The sequence below is a fragment of the Strix aluco genome, chromosome 33 (assembly GCF_031877795.1).
Source record: "Strix aluco isolate bStrAlu1 chromosome 33, bStrAlu1.hap1, whole genome shotgun sequence".
Taxonomy (NCBI): Eukaryota; Metazoa; Chordata; class Aves; order Strigiformes; family Strigidae; genus Strix; species Strix aluco.
Window position 1 is genome coordinate 928,459 of NC_133963.1, and position 17,526 is coordinate 945,984.

At 58.2% G+C, this 17,526-nt stretch overlaps 1 protein-coding gene and 1 long non-coding RNA gene across 2 annotated transcripts; both read left to right on the top strand.

Annotated features, from left to right (window-relative positions):
• The first annotated feature begins 3,138 nt into the window (after positions 1 to 3,138).
• LOC141916970 (forkhead box protein J1-like) lies at positions 3,139 to 8,710 on the top strand. The gene is given in 8 exon segments (XM_074809971.1): positions 3,139 to 3,345; positions 3,347 to 3,553; positions 3,555 to 3,584; positions 5,912 to 6,301; positions 6,337 to 6,495; positions 6,803 to 7,048; positions 7,629 to 7,688; positions 8,570 to 8,710. Coding segments are annotated over 8 exon segments (1,440 nt in total).
• A 7,255-nt stretch (positions 8,711 to 15,965) lies between these two features.
• Positions 15,966 to 16,437, top strand: LOC141917096 (uncharacterized). The gene is made up of 3 exons (XR_012621252.1): positions 15,966 to 16,096; positions 16,195 to 16,256; positions 16,356 to 16,437. It is a non-coding gene; the product is annotated as an uncharacterized LOC141917096 (long non-coding RNA).
• Positions 16,438 to 17,526: the final 1,089 nt, after the last annotated feature.

Here is a 17,526-nt window from a genome sequence, read left to right on the forward strand (position 1 = left end):
AAACTTGACTTGAAGCCCTCGAGAACCGGACTCTTCGCCTCTCCTTTGCTGTAGGTTATTAGAGGTAGAGCAGTCATTACCTAATGGAGTAAGTAGAAGCTGTAGTTTTCATGGTGTGTCTTAGACTTGCCAAAAAATGCAAGATTATAAAGTTTCTTTTTGGGAGGAGAAAGCACTTGGGACCTTTAATGTGAGGTCCTATAATTTAGCAAGAGTATAGTTGTAGTATAAGAATCGATAAACAAGCCTTAAAAAAAAAATTACCCTTGGAGTAATTTGCACCCAAATTTGGGAAGGGGGTTGGAGCTGTGGAGGTGGGAGTACAACTCCCACAGCCCCCTGGTAAGGCATGGGGCAGGCTGAGGACCAACATCTTCAGCTCATGCAAGCAGCAGAGCTGGGGCTGGGGCCGCTGCTTTTCCCAGGTGCCAGCATCTGAACTCCCATGCACGGCTGGGGAAGGTGTCCCTTGGCTGGGGAGCAAGGGCCATGTCTCGGGGGGCTTTGGGGGTCAGTGTAGGTGTTTGTACCTGTGTTGGCAGTGCTGCTTTTTATTTGTTCTTGTTATATCTTTCTGTTTTGGGGCCTCTATACTGATGCTGAAGAACTACAGAGATACGTGTGCAATTTAACCTTTCTCATGGGAAGTTATTTACCAATTTAAAAACAAAGAAAGAAAAAAACAATGAAGAAGAAAACCCCCTTTTGCCTCCTTGTTTCCCTCCAGCACCGCCTGGCTCTGTCTGACCCTCTTCCCTGGAAGGAGGGGACATCTCCCCAGCCCAGCCCGGGCTGTACACCCAGCCCTGGTACATGGGTGCTATCACCCTCCTCCACGGTGGCACAGCAATGGTCCGCAGGGAAACTGAGGCACAAACTGAGGCCTTGCTCTCCAGCCTGAGCTTGCCATGAAAAGCCAGTCTAAACGGCACCTGTCACCTCCCATAAATCAGCAGGCAGCGGGTTTCTGCTGAAAAGCAAAATAAAAATTTCTGCTCCCCTGGGAGTTGCCTCCTCCCTCCTCCACAGCCGGTGCCAGCACCCGTCACCTCCCGGCCTGCGGCCACTGGGGACAGGCCCAAGCAGAGGGGCACCTGCCTGTGTGCTGGGGAGAGGGTTTGACCCCCCCAGCCTGTCTTGCCCAAATCCTCAGGGATCCGGGCAGGAAAATCCCTCCTGGTCCACGCCCCTTCAGCCAGCAGCCACCCTTGAGAGCAGGTCTGGCTGCTCCCCTGCCCCTCGCTCTGCCACGTCCTTCCCCGCTGGGGCAGTGGGCGGGAGAAGTGCCCACGGGAGGAGGAGTGTAAGCCTCCCTGAGACCCCCCGAGGCCCCGCGGTGCCCCCAAGGGCAGCCTTGTGCTGGGGGGTGGAAGCAAACAGGCTGCCCCTGGGCTTCCTGGCTGCCCTCAGCCCCCTTGGTTGGGGAGGGGGATCCCTCCCTGGTCTCTGGCCAAGCCCCTGGGCTGGCAGTGGTGGGCTCGGGGATTTCCTCCAGGGCCATGGGGCTGTAATCTTTGGAAGGAGCTAAGGGCACACCCCCCTGTTTAATTGGGGGCCTGCCGGGCCCCCCTCAGCTGTGCCCCAGTTGCTGTGGGCTGCTCAGGGCCAGCAGGGCCGTGTGAGGGCACAGGCAGGAGGAAAGGGCTGGGGTCGTGCCTGTTCCAACCCCGGGGGGGCAGGACCCAGGTTTTGGGTTTGCTGGGGCCGGATTTGGGGTCCCCCAGTCCTGCCCGTCCAACCCCTCCGGGGGGTCCCCCGCCCCGGGGCCGGTCCCCAGAGGGCCCCGTCTCAGCCAGATTGGCAGGTGCCCTCCAGCTCCCCATGGCAACGCCAGGACCAATGGCAGGGCCGGGAGCTGGCGACGGGGCGGGGCGTCGCCGTGGCAAGGCAGGAAGCCTGTGGGAGCCGGTACCTAACGGCAACCCCTGAGCAGCGGAGACATCCCGGGGGCTCGGTGGCAGGGCCCGGTGCCGGGAACAGCGCGACCGGAGCGGGGACAGCACTGACCACCTCCCGCCAGCGCCCCCACTCCGCAGTGGCGGCTTTTTATTTATATCTTCTTTTTTATTTTTCCCTCCTCGTGATTTTTTTCAACATCTTAGCTCTCTGTCATGATCTTTGGAAGTTGGGGGCCGTCGCTGGGACATGCTAAGGGCCGGCAGCGGTGGCCGAAAGTGGCGGGAAACAGCGGGCTGGCTGGGGAGGGCGGTGGGACAGCGGGACAGCTCTGCCAGGGGCTCGGCCGGGCAGCTCGGGCGATGCCGGCTGTCAGGGGCCGGAGACTTGCGCGGGGGGGAGCATGGGCTGTTCTTTGTACTCTTTGTACGGTTTGAATTCCTCCCCCCCCCCGGCACTCTTCTGCGAGCCTTCCTGGGATCTTCCTTCCTGAGGGCACAGGAGTTTGCAGGGGAGGGGGGTGACACTGGGGACCAAGCTGCCGCTGCCCTGAGCCTTAATTTGAAGGGGCAAAGCCCATTTGGTGGGAGCGGGGCGGGTGGTCCCACGCCCGCCCCCCCCTGGGTGGTTGAGCCCAGCATCATTCCAAGCGGGGAACCCCCCCCAACCGCCGCGGTGCAGCCGGTGCGCGGCTCCTCGGCCCCGGCCGGGCTCTTTCCTGGCCCCGAGAGCCGGGATTTTGGGTTTCCAACCCGGCAGAAAAGCCAGAAGCCACATCTCCAGGAGCCCGGCACGAAGCGAAGCCTCAGTCTGCCAGCTCGCTCCGAGCGAGGGTGTGCTCGGGCTGGGCCCCTGCCCCCCCAGGCCGGGCTGCTGTGGGGGGACCGGGTGAAGGGAGGAGCAGAAAGATCAGGGAAGTGGGGGAAGTCGGTAGCGGAGGGGGAACTTGAAAGGACATGGTCGAGGGCCTGATGCTGAGATTTTTCTCCTACTAGCAGCGGGGAGGGGAAACATCCTCCCTTTGTGGGATGGCAGGGCTGGATTTGGACTGTGGGGGTTTTGGGGGGGGTGTTGCTGTTTGGTTTTGATTTTTGCTTCAGCCAAAGGCTTTGCTGGGCAGCGGCAGCCGGGCGGGGTGTGGGTGACCCTGGGGCATGGCAGGTTGAGGGCATTTCCCCGAGGTTCAGGGCCGCTAAAGACCACCGGGGGAGGCGTTGCAGCTCCAGAAGGCAGGTTGCTGGCATGGGGGACTCGGACGACCTGGAAGACAGCTTGTCTGTGGGAATGTGGCTGTGGGACTTCTCAATCAAGAACACCAGCATGGGCAAGTCCTGCTGCCCCAGTGGCCTGGGTCCCCTTGACGGTCACAGGATCCCCAGATTTGCTGCCCCATGCTCACCCCTAGCTGCTGACCCGGCGTGCATGGGCATGGCCTACGCTCCCTGCAAGCCCGCCCATCTCCTCCTTGACCTCAAGGATGGCGCACCATGCCGTGGCCATGCACCCTCAGCTCACAGATGACATCAACCACGAGACCAACCCACGTGTCAAGCCGCCCTACTCCTACGCCACCCTCACCTGCATGGCGATGGAAGCCAGCAATAAGCCCCAAATCATCCTCTCTGCCATCGATGAGTGGATTACTGACAACTTCTGCTAACTTCAGACATGCTGATCCCACCTGGCAGGTAGGAGATGTGGAGAACCCTTGCTTGTTCTCTCTCCCCACAGGGCTGGGGAGGGCTTCCCACAGCCTCCAGCGGGCAAGGCGAGCTCCTGTGGGGATACTGGATCCCACTGGGAGCAGAGCAGCACCGGCAGCTGGTGGGAAAGGGCTGTAATGGGAAAGAGTTTATCTGTGCAGAAATGCCCCGGCCATGAGGGCAGCAGAGGGAAGGAGCCATGATGGGGGAGTGCCGCGATTGAGAGACTGGAGACAGGCTTGATGCAAGCAAAGTTCTCCACTTTATTACATGTAACACTCATTTTTATAGAAAATCAGAAGATGCGTGTGTTAAATTGATTGGTTGCTATGCTTCAGAATTCTTATCAGTGTGAGCTAATTGGTAGCTACTTAAACTTTAGCAATTGGACTAATAGCAACTAAGCCACTCCTGTAAAAAACTCTAAATTCCTTGCTGTCTGCACCGTCTTTGGCCCTTTATCAAGCATGACTCACAGGTTAGCAATTCTTCACCATATCAGCACTTCTCTCAGCGCTTTTCTCTTCCCTTTATCAGGCCTCCCAAGGTTTGTAGCCTACAAGTTCCAGTACATCCCCCTCTAACAACGGAGCAGTACAGGCCGTTCTGTCTGAGTCCTTCAAGTCGTACATGACAGGGGAGAGCCCTGGGCCATTTTGGGAGCAGGAGGTACCTGCTGGGCTGCTGATCCTGCAGCTCCTCTTGGCTGTGGGGCAAAGGCGCCTCTGTCCCCAGCTCCACTTTCTTGGAACTCTCATGGGGTCCTGAGTCCCTTGGGGCTGAGCACACATGAAATCACCAGGTCGAACATTGCTGGGGGCTGAGGACCAGGCGTAGGAGAGGGATGGAGAGGATCCCCAGGGAGATGCCGCTTGTTGGACAAAGCCCTCGCTGGGCAGGTTCCGAGCAGAAGTGCCGCTGCTTTCCAAGCAGGGCAGAGGGCAGGTCTGTCCCCTTGACAGTCAAAGGAGGCTCCATCACTGTGATGAGCTGGGGAGGCCTCAGAGGGGAGCCCGATAGAGGGCCTGTAGGGCTGCTGTCCCCAGCAAGCACCAGCGTGTCCCCAGGGAGGAGGGGACAGCCCCCCGGCTCACCAGCTTTGGGGGCTTTTCCCAGCCACCTTGGCTCCCTGCCCTCCTCCATCAGGCAAGGGGACTTCCAGCATGTGACACTCTCTAGGAGGTGGCAGGGCAGGAGGGACCTGGGTGGCTCATCCCTCCGCTCCGGTTATTCCCAGCCCAAATCTGCAGTGTGCCGGTGATCCCGGCAGCCGGGGCTCACCCAGGCAGGGCTGGGCAAAAGCACTGCAAACCCCCTGCCCAGGCGTTGTCCACCTTCTCCCCAAGCAGGTGGGTCTCTGGCGCCTCTTGAAGCCCATCACGGGGAAGGGAACCCCCTGATTCCTCTCCAGGGCCACCTGGGTCCCCCAGCCTCCCCTGTCCTGGGGGAACCTTGGGGAGTGAGGAGGGGGGAGGAGCTGTGTGTCAGCGTGTTGATTTTCTCCTGCAAACTCACAGCTGGAGAATCACCATGTTTTTCATTAAAGGGCTGTATTCAAAAAAGAAAGAAGGTTTCCAATCCCTCTCTGCAGAGATGCAGGGGGGTCACAGGATTCTTGCAGGCAGGAATGTTAAATATGTTCTCCGACTGGCTCATAATGTAGGGCAGCCCAGGCTGAATGAAGTTTGGCATGGGGAGGGCAGATGGGGAGCAGAGAATTTGGCTTGCAAGTCTCTGACCCTTGTAAAACTTTGTGAAACTGTAAATCTGGGGTTACCACAGCCTGGATTGTTTGCAGGGTTATCTGTGATCCTGATGATGATGCCATCTCCCGTGGTGCTGCCATGTGTGGCCACTTGTAATGGGGTCCTGGCCACAGCAGGGTAAAGACCCTCCTCTCCTTCCTCAGCCACGAAGGAGGACCTGCCCTCCTCCAGCTTAGCTCCACGCCTGGAGCAAGTCTGGCTGGGTCCTGCCAGTGCTCTGCATGATCCAAGGCCCATGGTCACAAGTTACAGCCAAGGACAGTTGCCCAAAATTTCTTTCTGGTTGGCAAATCCTTGCTTGACCCCCTTGGCTCTGCCACCTCTGGCTGGATTAGACAAGAGGCAAGAAAACTCTGCCAGTGACTCGGGGCAGGGGTGTTTCTGCTGGGCATGTAGCCCGGGATAGCTTGATGTTGATGTTTCTGCTTTCTTTTTCCCAAAGATCCTCGCTGAAAATGGCCTTTTCCACCAGCCTGTCCACACAGGTAGATGCTGCAGCAGCAGACAAGCATTCAGCCTTGGTTTTTTTTTCTCTTTTGGGTCTAGAATTCCATCCGGAACAACCTCTCCTTGAACAAGTGCTTCGTCAGGGTGCCTCGGGAGAAGGGCGAGCCAGGGAAAGGTGGGTTTTGGAAGCTTGACCCCCAGTACGCTGACCAGCTCAAGAATGGTGCCTCCAAAAAGCGGAGAATGACCCCAGTGCAGCTCCACCCGGCCTTCACCAAAAGAGCCCAGCAAGAAGCAAAGTGTGTTGCCAGCCCAGCTGCTTCAGCTTCCACCTCCAAGAACATCCTCAACATCAGTGTGGAGTCGCAGCAGCTGCTGGAAGAGTTTGAACAAGTCACCAGCGACCTGAACTCCAATCCAGCAGGGCACAAGCGCAAGCAGCCCTCACTCAAGCCAATGGCTCGTGCCCCATCTGCCATGATGCCCCACGTGATGTCACTTATGCGATGTCCTGTTGCCACCAGCTCAGCCTGGACTGCATCCTGCGGTGGTTAGATCTGAAGGGAGAGTGCCCAATCTGCAGAGGACCAGTAGAGATTGTCCAGTTTCCCGTGCGAGGAGAAAATGACTATATAGAGTGTTTCACCGTGCACCCTGGAGAGTTGCAAGACGCCAGCAGCCAGGCAGGCACAGCTCCCAGTCGCCCGGCTGAAAACAGCCCCCATCACCCCATGGCATCCCCTGCACCTTCTCCACAGGGGACACTGTCCCCAGATGAGCAGGGGACTGCAGGGCCAGAGGCAGAGGCAGTGGGTGACATCCTGCCTGAGGTCCGGGCAGAACTTTGCCAAACAGAAGATCATCTCCTCAGTCCCTTGCTGCCCTGGCTGTGCCTGGAGCTGCAGGCAATATGTCGGCCGCGCTGATGACAGGCATGTCATACAGAGGCCGACATCCTGCACACCCTGTGCGTCAGCAGCCCGGTTGCAGAGGCCATGGTCCAAGTGCTGCAGCCTGACCTTGACGCTGATCCACAGCATCATCAATATCATTGTGGACCGTTGCAGCCAGGAGGCCCAGGGGCTGCTGCGCTCCCGTGCTGTGTGGGAGGAGGATGACAGCTCTGCAGCTGGCTCCAGCCCCACCAGCCCCAGCTCCAGCAGCTCTCTGGTGGTGCACGGCTGGAGGGGCAACAAATCCTCAACCACAGCCTGCCACGTCCAGTGTCTTGATGCAGTGACTGCAAGACTGCCACACATCCAGGGATGACATGGGGTGTTGTTCCTGTGAAGATGCGCATTGCAGCTCCTACAGCCTTCTCGCTGTCATAATCAATCACTCATACATGAACCCTCAGAATTTGAAATTCATGCCTACATTTTTACTCTCACTTTTCCCTGCTACCCATGGTAGTAGAATGGGCTTTCCTTCACCAGAGTGTTAACGATAGAACCACTCATTTAAAGTCAAACCATGAGGTCTGAGTTAATCACAGAATCACAGAATCACAGAATCACAGAATCAACTAGGTTGGAAAGGACCTTGAAGATCATCTAGTCCAACCATTAACCTAGCACTGCCAGTTCCCATCTACACCATATCACCCAGCGCTATATCGACCCTACTCTTAAACACCTCCAGGGATGGGGATTCCACCACCTCCCTGGGCAATCCATTCCACTGCCTAATAACCCGTTCTGTAAAGAAATATTTCCTGACATCTAGTCTAAAATGGATTTATGGCTGCAGGCAAATAACTAGGTTGCAGACTGGTCCCTTGCTAAACGTCAGAAGCTGCTGCACATGGCATGTGCAGTGCAAGAAGCCAGTAAAAGTTTCAGAGAGCGCTGTGAGGAATGGCTGGATTTCACAATTGGTGAAGGGGAGTTGCCCAAGAGATGGCCCAATGCACACACAAACTGGAGGGGAGCGCTACAGACACGCTGGGAAGTGGAGTCGTGCAAGGGGAAGAGCACCAGCCTAACCATGGCTGGAACATCATTTCAGTATGACACTGCCTAAATAATGCTGTCCAGAGTACCAAACCTGGGACCAGATGCAGCCAAGTTGGGACCAATGGGGAAAAAATAATTAGGGCTGAGTTGTTTATTTTGGTAGGAAGCTGGAGAAGTACAGGGCATCTGAGGGGGCTGAAGACACAGACAAGGCCTTGGTGACTGGCATGAAACACTGATGGTGACCAGAAGACACTGGTGAGGAGAGGGAGTGGGAAGTGGGGTTGTGGTAGCCCCAGAGGTGTGTGCGGAGGCGTGAGTGATGCAGGGGCAGACGTCCCATTATGACATCACCGCGTGGTGGGCTGTGATGTCAGTGAGCGATGGACTGTGACTTCACATCCCTCACTGCTTATATTCAGGCACCGGCAGAGCCCGGCCCAGTCTGGCTCGTGCCTGGACTCCTGCCAGGACTCCTGCCAAGCCTGCCTGCGAGGTCTGGAGGGTCGAGCGAGGCTGCTCCGGGTGCTGGGTGGTGCTTCGGGGGCTGCCGTCAGTGCAGGTCCTGGAGCCATCCCCTGGGTTTCCCTGGCCCTGCCTGGGTCAGGCAGCCAGGCACCGCCGGCCGTGCTCGTGGCAGCGGAGGTGAGCTGTGCAGGGGAGGGTCCCCTCGGGGCGGCCGTGGGGCGGGCGAAGGGGTTCAGGGAGCTGGAGCGTGTCCTTCGCCAGGGGCCTGGGCATTTCTTCTTCCCCCTCCCCTCACCGGGACAGCGAGTGACCGGGGCCTTTCTCACTTTTGCAGCACGTGACGCCCTTTGGAGGCTCCAGTGCCAGCAAGTGGGAGCAGTTCCTCATCCTCAGCTCTCCCCAACCTGCTGCAGCGTGTGAACATGGCCACGGGAACAGAGCAGATCTGCCCCATCTGCCATCATGTCTCACGTGACAACACTTATGCGATGCCCTGTCGCCACGGGTTCTGCCTGGGCTGCATGTTGCAGTGGATAAATGCGGAGCCAGAGTGCCCAATCTGCAGGCGACCAGTAGAGGACGTCCGGTTTCCTCTTCTAGAAAATGGTATGAGCTGTGTCTTCAGGAGAGTCACAGAAGAGTCGCCAGACGCCAGCAGCCAGGCAGGTGCAGCTCCCAGTCGCCCGGCTGAAAACAGCCCCCATCACCGCGTGGCATCCCCTGCACCTTCTCCACAGGGGACACTGTCCCCAGATGAGCAGGGGACTGCAGTGCCAGAGGCAGAGGCAGTGGGTGGCATCCTGCCCGAGGTCTGGGCAGAACTTTGCCAAACAGAAGATCATCTCCTCAGTCCCTTGCTGCCCTGGCTGCGTCGGGAGCTGCAGGCAATATGTGGGCACCGCTGGCTGCAGGCACATCGTGCAGAGGCCAGAATCCTGCACACCCTGCGTGTCACCGGCCCGGTTGCGGAGACCATGGTCCAGGTGCTGCAGCCTGACCTTGGAGCACGTGCAGCACCTCTGGTCCACGGCATCATCAATATCATTGTGGACCGTTGCAGCCAGGAGGCCCGGGGGCTGCTGCACTCCCATGGTGTGCGGGAGGAGGATGACAGCTCTGCAGCTGGCTCCAGCCCCACCAGCTCCCGGTAGGGGACTCTCCCCTCCCACCTGTCCTCATCCAGCAGCTCTGCAGGCTCAGACGGGGAGGAGGAGGCTGCCCCTGCTGCGTCAGGGACCGCTCAACTGGGGGGTTCCGGTGCCCCCTGAAGAGGAGGGTCCCCAGCTCCCAGGACTCTCCCCAGCCCTGCAAGAGGCCGCCCCGCCAGCAGCCGTATCAGGGCTGCAGCAAGCCTTTATTGAATCAATAAATTATTATTTCTCTGACCCTGTCTCTGGATGCTGCTTTCTCCCCCCTCTCCCTGTGCCTTTACCTCCCCTGTGCCCCACTGTGGTGGCCCCCACCTGCTGGGGGGCACGGCCATGGGCCCCCGGAGCCCCTGGCCCATGTCCGTGGTGCCTCCTCCCGCAGAAAATCCTGCTGCACCCGCCCACCCGCTACGCAGCATTTGCCGAGAGCAGAGCGGGCAGGAGGGGGAAGCTGGTTTTGCCGCAGGTCCGATGGGGACCTGAGAATTGCTGGCAAAATCAAATATGTGAGGCAGAATATCTATGTCGTGGGTTACATGGGTTACTTTATGTTCTCATCTCTCGAGGTTGAAAGCAGCATACATGAGACAGTTTGCAAGAACTCTGCAAGGACCTGGCACAAGTTCCCATTTCCTCCATAGAGAGCCCTTATTCTGTGAACATACCTATTTTATCACAATTTCCACCTAAAAAATACACCCCACCTCAGAACGCTGTTGGCCTGCAGAGCTGCCCAAAACTGAACAGTCCCGTTGCCGTTTCCACTAAGCGCACAGAGATGCAGATGGGTCCGCAGTTGAGGCGGGATGGTTCCCCTCTTAGAAGGCGGCTTTAAATGAGAACAGTGTGCAAAATGAGGCTACTGGTGCTGCTCTGGAGGAAAGAAATCTTTAGCTCCGTGATGCATGAAATACTGGAAGTTTGCAGAGAGACGTTCCTTTCCCTCATGCATAAAAACGCTCCCAGGACCTCAAAACAGTATGTATAAATGGGCCTCGCTATCCTCTTACAGAGCAAGTCCAGACCCACTCCTTGTGGGCCAGCTCAGCGTCACAGGGACTCTTCAACAGTGTGCAGGTGACCACAAAATCCCAGGAGTCCTCAGCCTGGGAACGGATCTTCAGCAGCCCATAGTGGGCTTGTGGCATTAGAGGAGTCTGCTGTGTGACATTCTCAGTTGATGTCTGGGAAGGTAAAATCACCCCTGAGGACAAGGGCTGCTGATCTAGAGATAGGGCAGTGCTGATCGCATTCTTCTTTAAATGTCTTTCAGTAGCACCCAGGATGATCTCCGCCTTTTCTCTCCCCTTTCGTGAAACGGAATGCCAGAATAGCTGAATGTGGCGTTTTTCTGGGCTGTCCTCCCTGCTAGGCTGCTGAATGGAATTGTACACTTGTTAGAGACAAGACCTTGTAATTGTGATAAAGCCTCTTGCATTTACATGCGAGTAATGTACCACTCCAGACCAAATCTTGTACGGCCTCTTCTCCTGGGGGACAGGTTGGAAAGGGAGCTGGTGAAAAAAGGAGATTCATTCCTAGCAGATCTGAACACCGCAGCCATCCTCCAGAAACAAGACCCCGGTGCGCTGCCCACAGGCTACAGTTGGTACAAGTAGGGAATCGGGATTTACAGTTGGTGCTACTGTAATGCTCTGCAATAGAATACATTTCTTCTGGAAGTGTGGAGGCTGCGGGTGTTCAGTGTAGTGTTTGAAGTAGAAATAGGGAATCTTACTCCTCTTTGCGTTTAGCATTTTTACACAGCTATGGCTACGTAAACTCTTGACGGACGCTCATAGAACTCAGGGGGGGAATTTTACCTGGTGCCAGAGTGATGTTGCTCTGGAGGAGAGTGAAGTGCCTCGGCAGCGCGTGTTTCTGCCCAGATCGCTGCCTTCCCTGGGGTCAGTGCTTGAAGGCCGTCAAGAGAGGGAAAATGTCGTGGGAGTCTAACACAGCTCCCTTCGTCCACCCGCTTGCTCCGAGCAGTTTTCCGAGATTAACTCGTCTGTTCCCACGTGAAAGGACACTGGTCAGGATTTAAATGGAGCTTTGACCCGTGAACGCATTGTGGCTTGAGGAAAGCGCACTGTGCTGCGGTACCTTGGCTGTAACTGCTGGGCTCTGGATCTAGTCCTGCTCCTGCTGCCATCAGCAGCACCCCTGGCTGCCATGTCTCTGCTCTTGAAGGGCAGCAAGGAAGTGTTTCACTGAGCGTATGTAAAAAAAAAAAAAAGTAACAGAGGACATGGATTCCTTAAGCAGCACATTAACCAGCTCCCATTTCCTGGTTGCATGTACTGTAGTCTTGTTCACCTCACTGCTCTGCACGCAAGTGCTTGTCCCCTTCGGGGCCCAAGAGCCATCGCACTCTCTCTGCGATGCTCTCAGTACTCTTTGTGCTCCACAACAAAAGTCTGACGGAAGATGAATTTTTTTTACCAGTGATCTAATGTTAATCTTCTGGTCGTTGTTTCAGCTTGGGATTGCAAGAAGGGGAAGAGAGTGACAGAGGGAATCCCTGGAGATTTTAAAGGCACCTGATTGTTTGAATCTGTGCAAACAAGCATCCAAAAATGAGTCAGCTCTGGCTGGGTACCTGGAAAAAGCTTGACAGAAAGCAGCACTTCACCGTCTGATGTTTTGCTGTTCCTTAGTACCACCTGAATGTCGGTGCTTGGGCCTGAGAAAAATTGTTTATCTCACTCTCAGGGAGAGAGGGTCTAAGGGGATGGAGGAAAACTTGGAATTCAGTGGAGCACTGACTCGCCATCAGGGTTATACAGACTAGAATACTGATGCTCTTCTACTGCCGTGTTACAAACACCCAAACATTTAGATCATCAGCAACCAGCCCCTGAGGGCATCGAGGGGCAGGTTTACAAAACGAAGCATCCGGTGGGCCCGTGCTCAGCACGCTGTGCCAGAGGGCTCCGAAACTGCCGCCCTGGTATTGCCCTGCTCCTGACCCCTGAGCGGCTCCCAGTACGCGGAGCCCCGTTGGGCTGGAGTCCATGATTTTGGCAAGCAGAAAGCCGCCCCCCCGAAAGCCTGCCTGCCCTGTGCCCGCCACGGCAGTAGCTGTGCTGTCATCGAGGTCTGTTTGGTTTTGCCGCCCGCATGGCTGCAAGCAGAGTAGGAGATGTGGCCCCTCTCGGTTGTCTTTTACTGTTTATCCTCTGCAGTGATTTTTGCTGTTTCCATGGCTCCTTTGCACTGTTATTTTGGGAACCTGTGTTTTCTCGTAAGACAAAATCACAGAGGGTTCAGAACTGGAAATCCCATTTATCCTGTCTCCGCTGCATTCCAGTTGGTGTATCTGCAGTTCATGCCAGTGTTTTGGGGAGTGTTTCATACTGATCATGGCCCACGTTCTCACGGAGGAACAGGCCAGGACACGTGATGCTGCTTCACGTCTGACTGTTGGTGTTAAACGGGATACGCAGGATCCCGTAGCAAGTGTCTCGGGCAGCTCAATCTCTGCAGAGGGGCGAGAGGAGAACACACAGATTCTGTTCAGTGCCAGAAGCTATGAATGTGCTATTCAGCTATGAGCTGTATGGCCAGATGGTACATACAGGAAGAGTGGAGTCTGACCAGAGAGCTGTTGCATCTAAAGACCAAAGAAGGTGGTGTTATAATGAAGGACTCCTTCCCACCGTGAATGAGTAGTGAAGGCAAGTTTAGAGCGATGATTGGTGCAGCAGATACTTGGGAGGATCAAGTGTGCAGTGCCCGTCTAACCACAAGTGAGTCTTCTGGAACAGGCAGAGCACTGGCTGGGACTCATCCCTGCGGTAGGACAGTGACTGGTCTCGTCTGTGGGAACACTTCTTGAGTGGACGCAGAGTTCACCTATACGCTTGCCAAACTGGCAGACGAGGTCCCTTCCTCACCGCCTGCTGCCCTGTGTAGAGCTAAGTGCTCTCCCTGAAACGTTTCTTCCTTGATGCTGTCGTTGGCCATCTGAAGAATTCGAGATTATCGTTGGCTGCGTCTCTGGTGCATCCCAGTGGGGTAAGCCATGAACCGCATCAAGGTGGAGGAAGAGCAGCCGGACTACCCAACAATCCTCTGCATCATGCTACGTTTCTTTTCTGCTTTGCGGCAGGGTTACAGCTTCTAGGCCAGGACTTGTCCCCCCCCATGGCTGGCAACAGGCGTAGGTTTGTTCCCTTACGGCCCCGCTTCACCCTTGGGCAGCCTTTGGGGCTCCTCGCCCCAGAAAAGCGTGCTGCCTTTTTGAGCGCCCAGGGGCGAGGGAGGCCATGCCCGGCGAGCAGGGGGTGCCGGAGAGGGGCCAAGCCGGGCTGCCGAGCCTTGGGAGGGACAGTGGGCTCAGCGCTGCTTGCCGCCGCCCAGACGCCTTCGCGCGGGACAGTTGGTCCCGGGCCGGGGCAGCGGGGACGCGCAGCGCGGGTGGCTGCTCACCGGGCTGTGCCGGGCACCTCGCTGGCCGCAGCAAGGGCGAGAGGAATGCCCTGTCTCCCCGGGGGAATGTTTCACCCAGGTTCTAGCGACACGCCCCACGGCTGTCCTGACACTGCTTCCAGGGGAAGGTGCGCCTTGGTGCTCCGCAAGAGCATGCTGTAAACACAGGTTTAGCAAAGCCAGTCACTGCTGTCATTGTGTTTGGCCTCGCTGTGCATCCCCTCTGAGCCTGACTAACATGGGGTTTTGTCCTGGGTAATGCTGAAACAGATTCTTCCCTTTTCTAAAGTAATTTCTTTCTGTGAGTCTTCCATTCCCTCACTCACATCAGCTTGATGATTGGGCTGAAATAGGAGCCGGTTGTGGAGCTGATTTTCCCCTTGATATACGGGACCCTCCAGAATGATGGCTGTGGAAGAAGACAAACGCTGCTGAACAGAAAGCGAGTTAGGACCCTCTACTACAAGATCTGTTCTGCTGCATTGGCAGTCTCTGGCAGCAGGAAATACTAGTTCTGCTATTTCTACTTGTCCTGTTTTTACACAGAGGAGCAAGTCCTACCTGGCTACAGCAGCGCTGCGTTATGCAGCACAGTCCGGCTCTGCACTCCCAGGGCCTGTCACACCATCGCACTGGGGATTCGGCAGCATTTCGGTGCTCCACGGCCAGTTTTGGGGATGTGCAGGTGGACCATGGCAGGACGGCGCGGGGGGGCCTGCAGGAGCAGTTTGTCCATCCTGCTGGCGCCCAGAGCCCGAGCGCGCCCCCCCGGCACCGGCACCCCCCGCCCTACAGCTGCCTCGCCGCTCCCCCACTGCGCCCCCGGGGTCCCACCAGAAAACCTTCCTCATTCAGCTGAAAAAGGAGCATTGGAGCCACCTGGGGCCCTTCTCCGGGGCCAAAATGGAGCCCGACACCCCCGGGCGGGGCTAATGAACCCCTGCGCCTTGGCCGCGCCACGGGCAGAGGGTGCTCGGCGCCGGCTGCCCTCAGCTCCCCGCAGACCCGGGACAATCCCCAGCCGGGGGGGCCGCAGGCTGCTGGTGCCTTCCCCCGCCAGCCCAGCCCTCCCCGCAGAGTTCCCGCACCCCAAATGCTGCTGATGCTGCTGCTGCTCCTGGCACATCGCGGGGGAATAAAGCAACAGCGGGTCCGTCGCAGGGGCCATAAATACCCGGGGGCTGCTTCTCTGGGCCTATTTAACTCGCCAGGTCTCTTTAATTAAACTCGCCATTGTGTTTCCATCTCCTCCCGCCCCCCCTCTGTTTCAGCTCCGCCTGACGAGAGATGCGAGACGTGTCACGGAGCCCCAAGAAAGCAAATGGAGACTGGTCCGTCCGTGCCTAAACACAGTCCGTTTGAGAAAAGAGAATTCTGCTCTCGCGCAGCTGGAGGGAAGGAGAAGCCCCGTGTTCTTCTCTCCCTAAAAGCCCTAATCCTTGTTTCAAAGCCTCGAGCCAGTTCTGCAGTACTGTCACTGAGCGAGGGGCGGGGCCGAGCCCCGGGAAATCTGGGGCGTCCCCAGCCAGTCCCTCGTTTGTGCCACGCTAAACCCAGTCTAAGCCCGGACGGCACCACGCTGGAATTCAGTCCTGACGTCCCCAGCAGCCGCTGCCAAGGCGAGGCAAGCCGGGCTTGGGGGGGTTTTTCTGGCCGCGACCAGGCACGGCGGGCAGAGCGGGGGGGCCGGGGACACCACCGGACATCCTGGCCCGCCTCACAGCCCCGCCGACCCCCAACTTGTCACCACAGGGAGCCAATATCCTCATCAATGAAAGCGGGGAGGTGAGGCTGGGTGAGTGTGGGGGGGGCGAGGGTGGGGAACAGGGGGGCTATGGGGGGTGAGGGGCTGTGGGGGGGCTGTGGGGGGGCACTGGGGTATGTGTACTGGAGCTCAGATGCCTGAGTCCCCTCCCTTTTGGGGGGGGTCTAGGCTCTGGGGGGCAGTCTGAGGGCCCCCCAATTCCCTCACACCCCCCCACACCCCCCCCTCCAGCCGATTTCGGGATCGCGGTGCAGATCAGCGCGATCTTCGCCCGGCGCATGTCCTTCATCGGCACCCCGTTTTGGTGAGGAAGGGGGGGCAAGATTTTGGGGGGGGTATTGAGGGTTTGGGGGGTCGAACCTTGTGTGTCCCCCCCCCCCCGAATGGCCCCCGAAGTGGCGGCGGTGGAGCTGAAAGGGGGGTACAACGAGCTCTGTGATGTCTGGTCGGTGGGGATCACCGCCGTCGAGCTGGCCGAGCTGCAGCCCCCCATGTTCGACGTGCACCCCCTGCGGTAAGTGGGGACCTCCCCACACCCCCTCAGCACCCAGAAGTGGGGAGGGGGGTCCCCCTGACATGCCCCCCCCCCCCCCTCCTCCCTCCCCTCCCCAGGGTGCTGTTCCTCATGTCCAAGAGTGGGTACCAGCCCCCAAACTGAAGGACAAGACCAAGTGGTGGTGGTGGTGGGGATTATGGGGGGGGGGGATTTGGGGGGCGACTTAGGGACCCCCCTGTGAAGTGGGGGGGCTGTAAGCTCCCCACCCCTCTCCCAGGTCCCCTCCCTTCCACAACTTCGTCAAGATAACGCTCACCAAGAACCCCAAGAAACGACCCAGCGCCGCCAAGATGCTCAGCGTGAACCCCCCCCCCAGGGACACCTGGGGACCCCCAAACGTGGGGGGGACACGGAGCCCTCGCCCCCCTTTGTCCTGTCCCCAGTGCCAGCTCTTGGCCACAGTGTCCCAGTTCTGCCCCCCCCGCCCCCGCTGTCTACCAGCCTCGTCCCCCTCCTCTCCCCACAGCCCCATCCCTAAATGTGTCCCTGTCCCCCTCTCTGTCCCCATCTCTGTCCCCATTCCTGTCCCCGTGTCCCCGTGTCTCCACATCCCTGTTCCTGTCCCCGTGTCCCCTGTCCCCATGTTCCCATGTCCCCGTGTCCCCATCCTCACAACCCCGTCCCTTTCCCAGTGTCTCCCCCCCCGCCCCCCCCCCAATGTCCCCCCCGACCTGGCCGTCTGCTGCTTCTTGCTGGAGCAGTCGCTCTCGGTGCGGGCGCTGCAGGAGATGTTGGCCAACAGCTCCGAGACCAGCGCCGAGGTGGGTTTGGGGGGCCCTGGGGGGGGTTTGGGGGGCCCCGGGGGGGGGGTTTGGAGTACCCTGGGGGGGGGTTGGGGGGGTCCTAAAGGGCTCCCAACCCCGCTGACCACCCTTCTTCTCTCCCCCCGCCCACCCCAGGGCAGCGATCTGGATAAGTGGGTAGGTGTCACCGTGGTGCAGTGACCCCCCCCCCACCTTCCTCCTGGTGCCCAAGGGTGCCCAGGTCCCCTTGGGGTCCTCCTGCCACCCCCTTGTCCCCCAATGGTCCCCATGTCCCCTTGGGGTCCTCCTGACACCCCCTTGTCCCCCAACAGTCCCTATGTCCCCTTGGGATCCTCCTGACACCCCCATGTCCCCTGAGGATCTCCATGTCCCCTCAGGGTGCTCCTTGCATCCCCCCATGTTCCCTCGGGGTCCTCCTGACACCCCCATGTCCCCCAAAGGTCCTCTTGACACACCCTTTTCCCCCAACGGTCCCCATTTCCCCTTGGGGTGCTCTTGACACCCCCATGTCCCCCGAGGGCCTTCATGTCCCCTCAGGATGCTCCTGGCATCCCCCCATGTCCCCTTGGAGTCTTCTGACACCCCCACGTCCTCTTAGGGTGTTCCTGTCACCCCCCTTTGTTC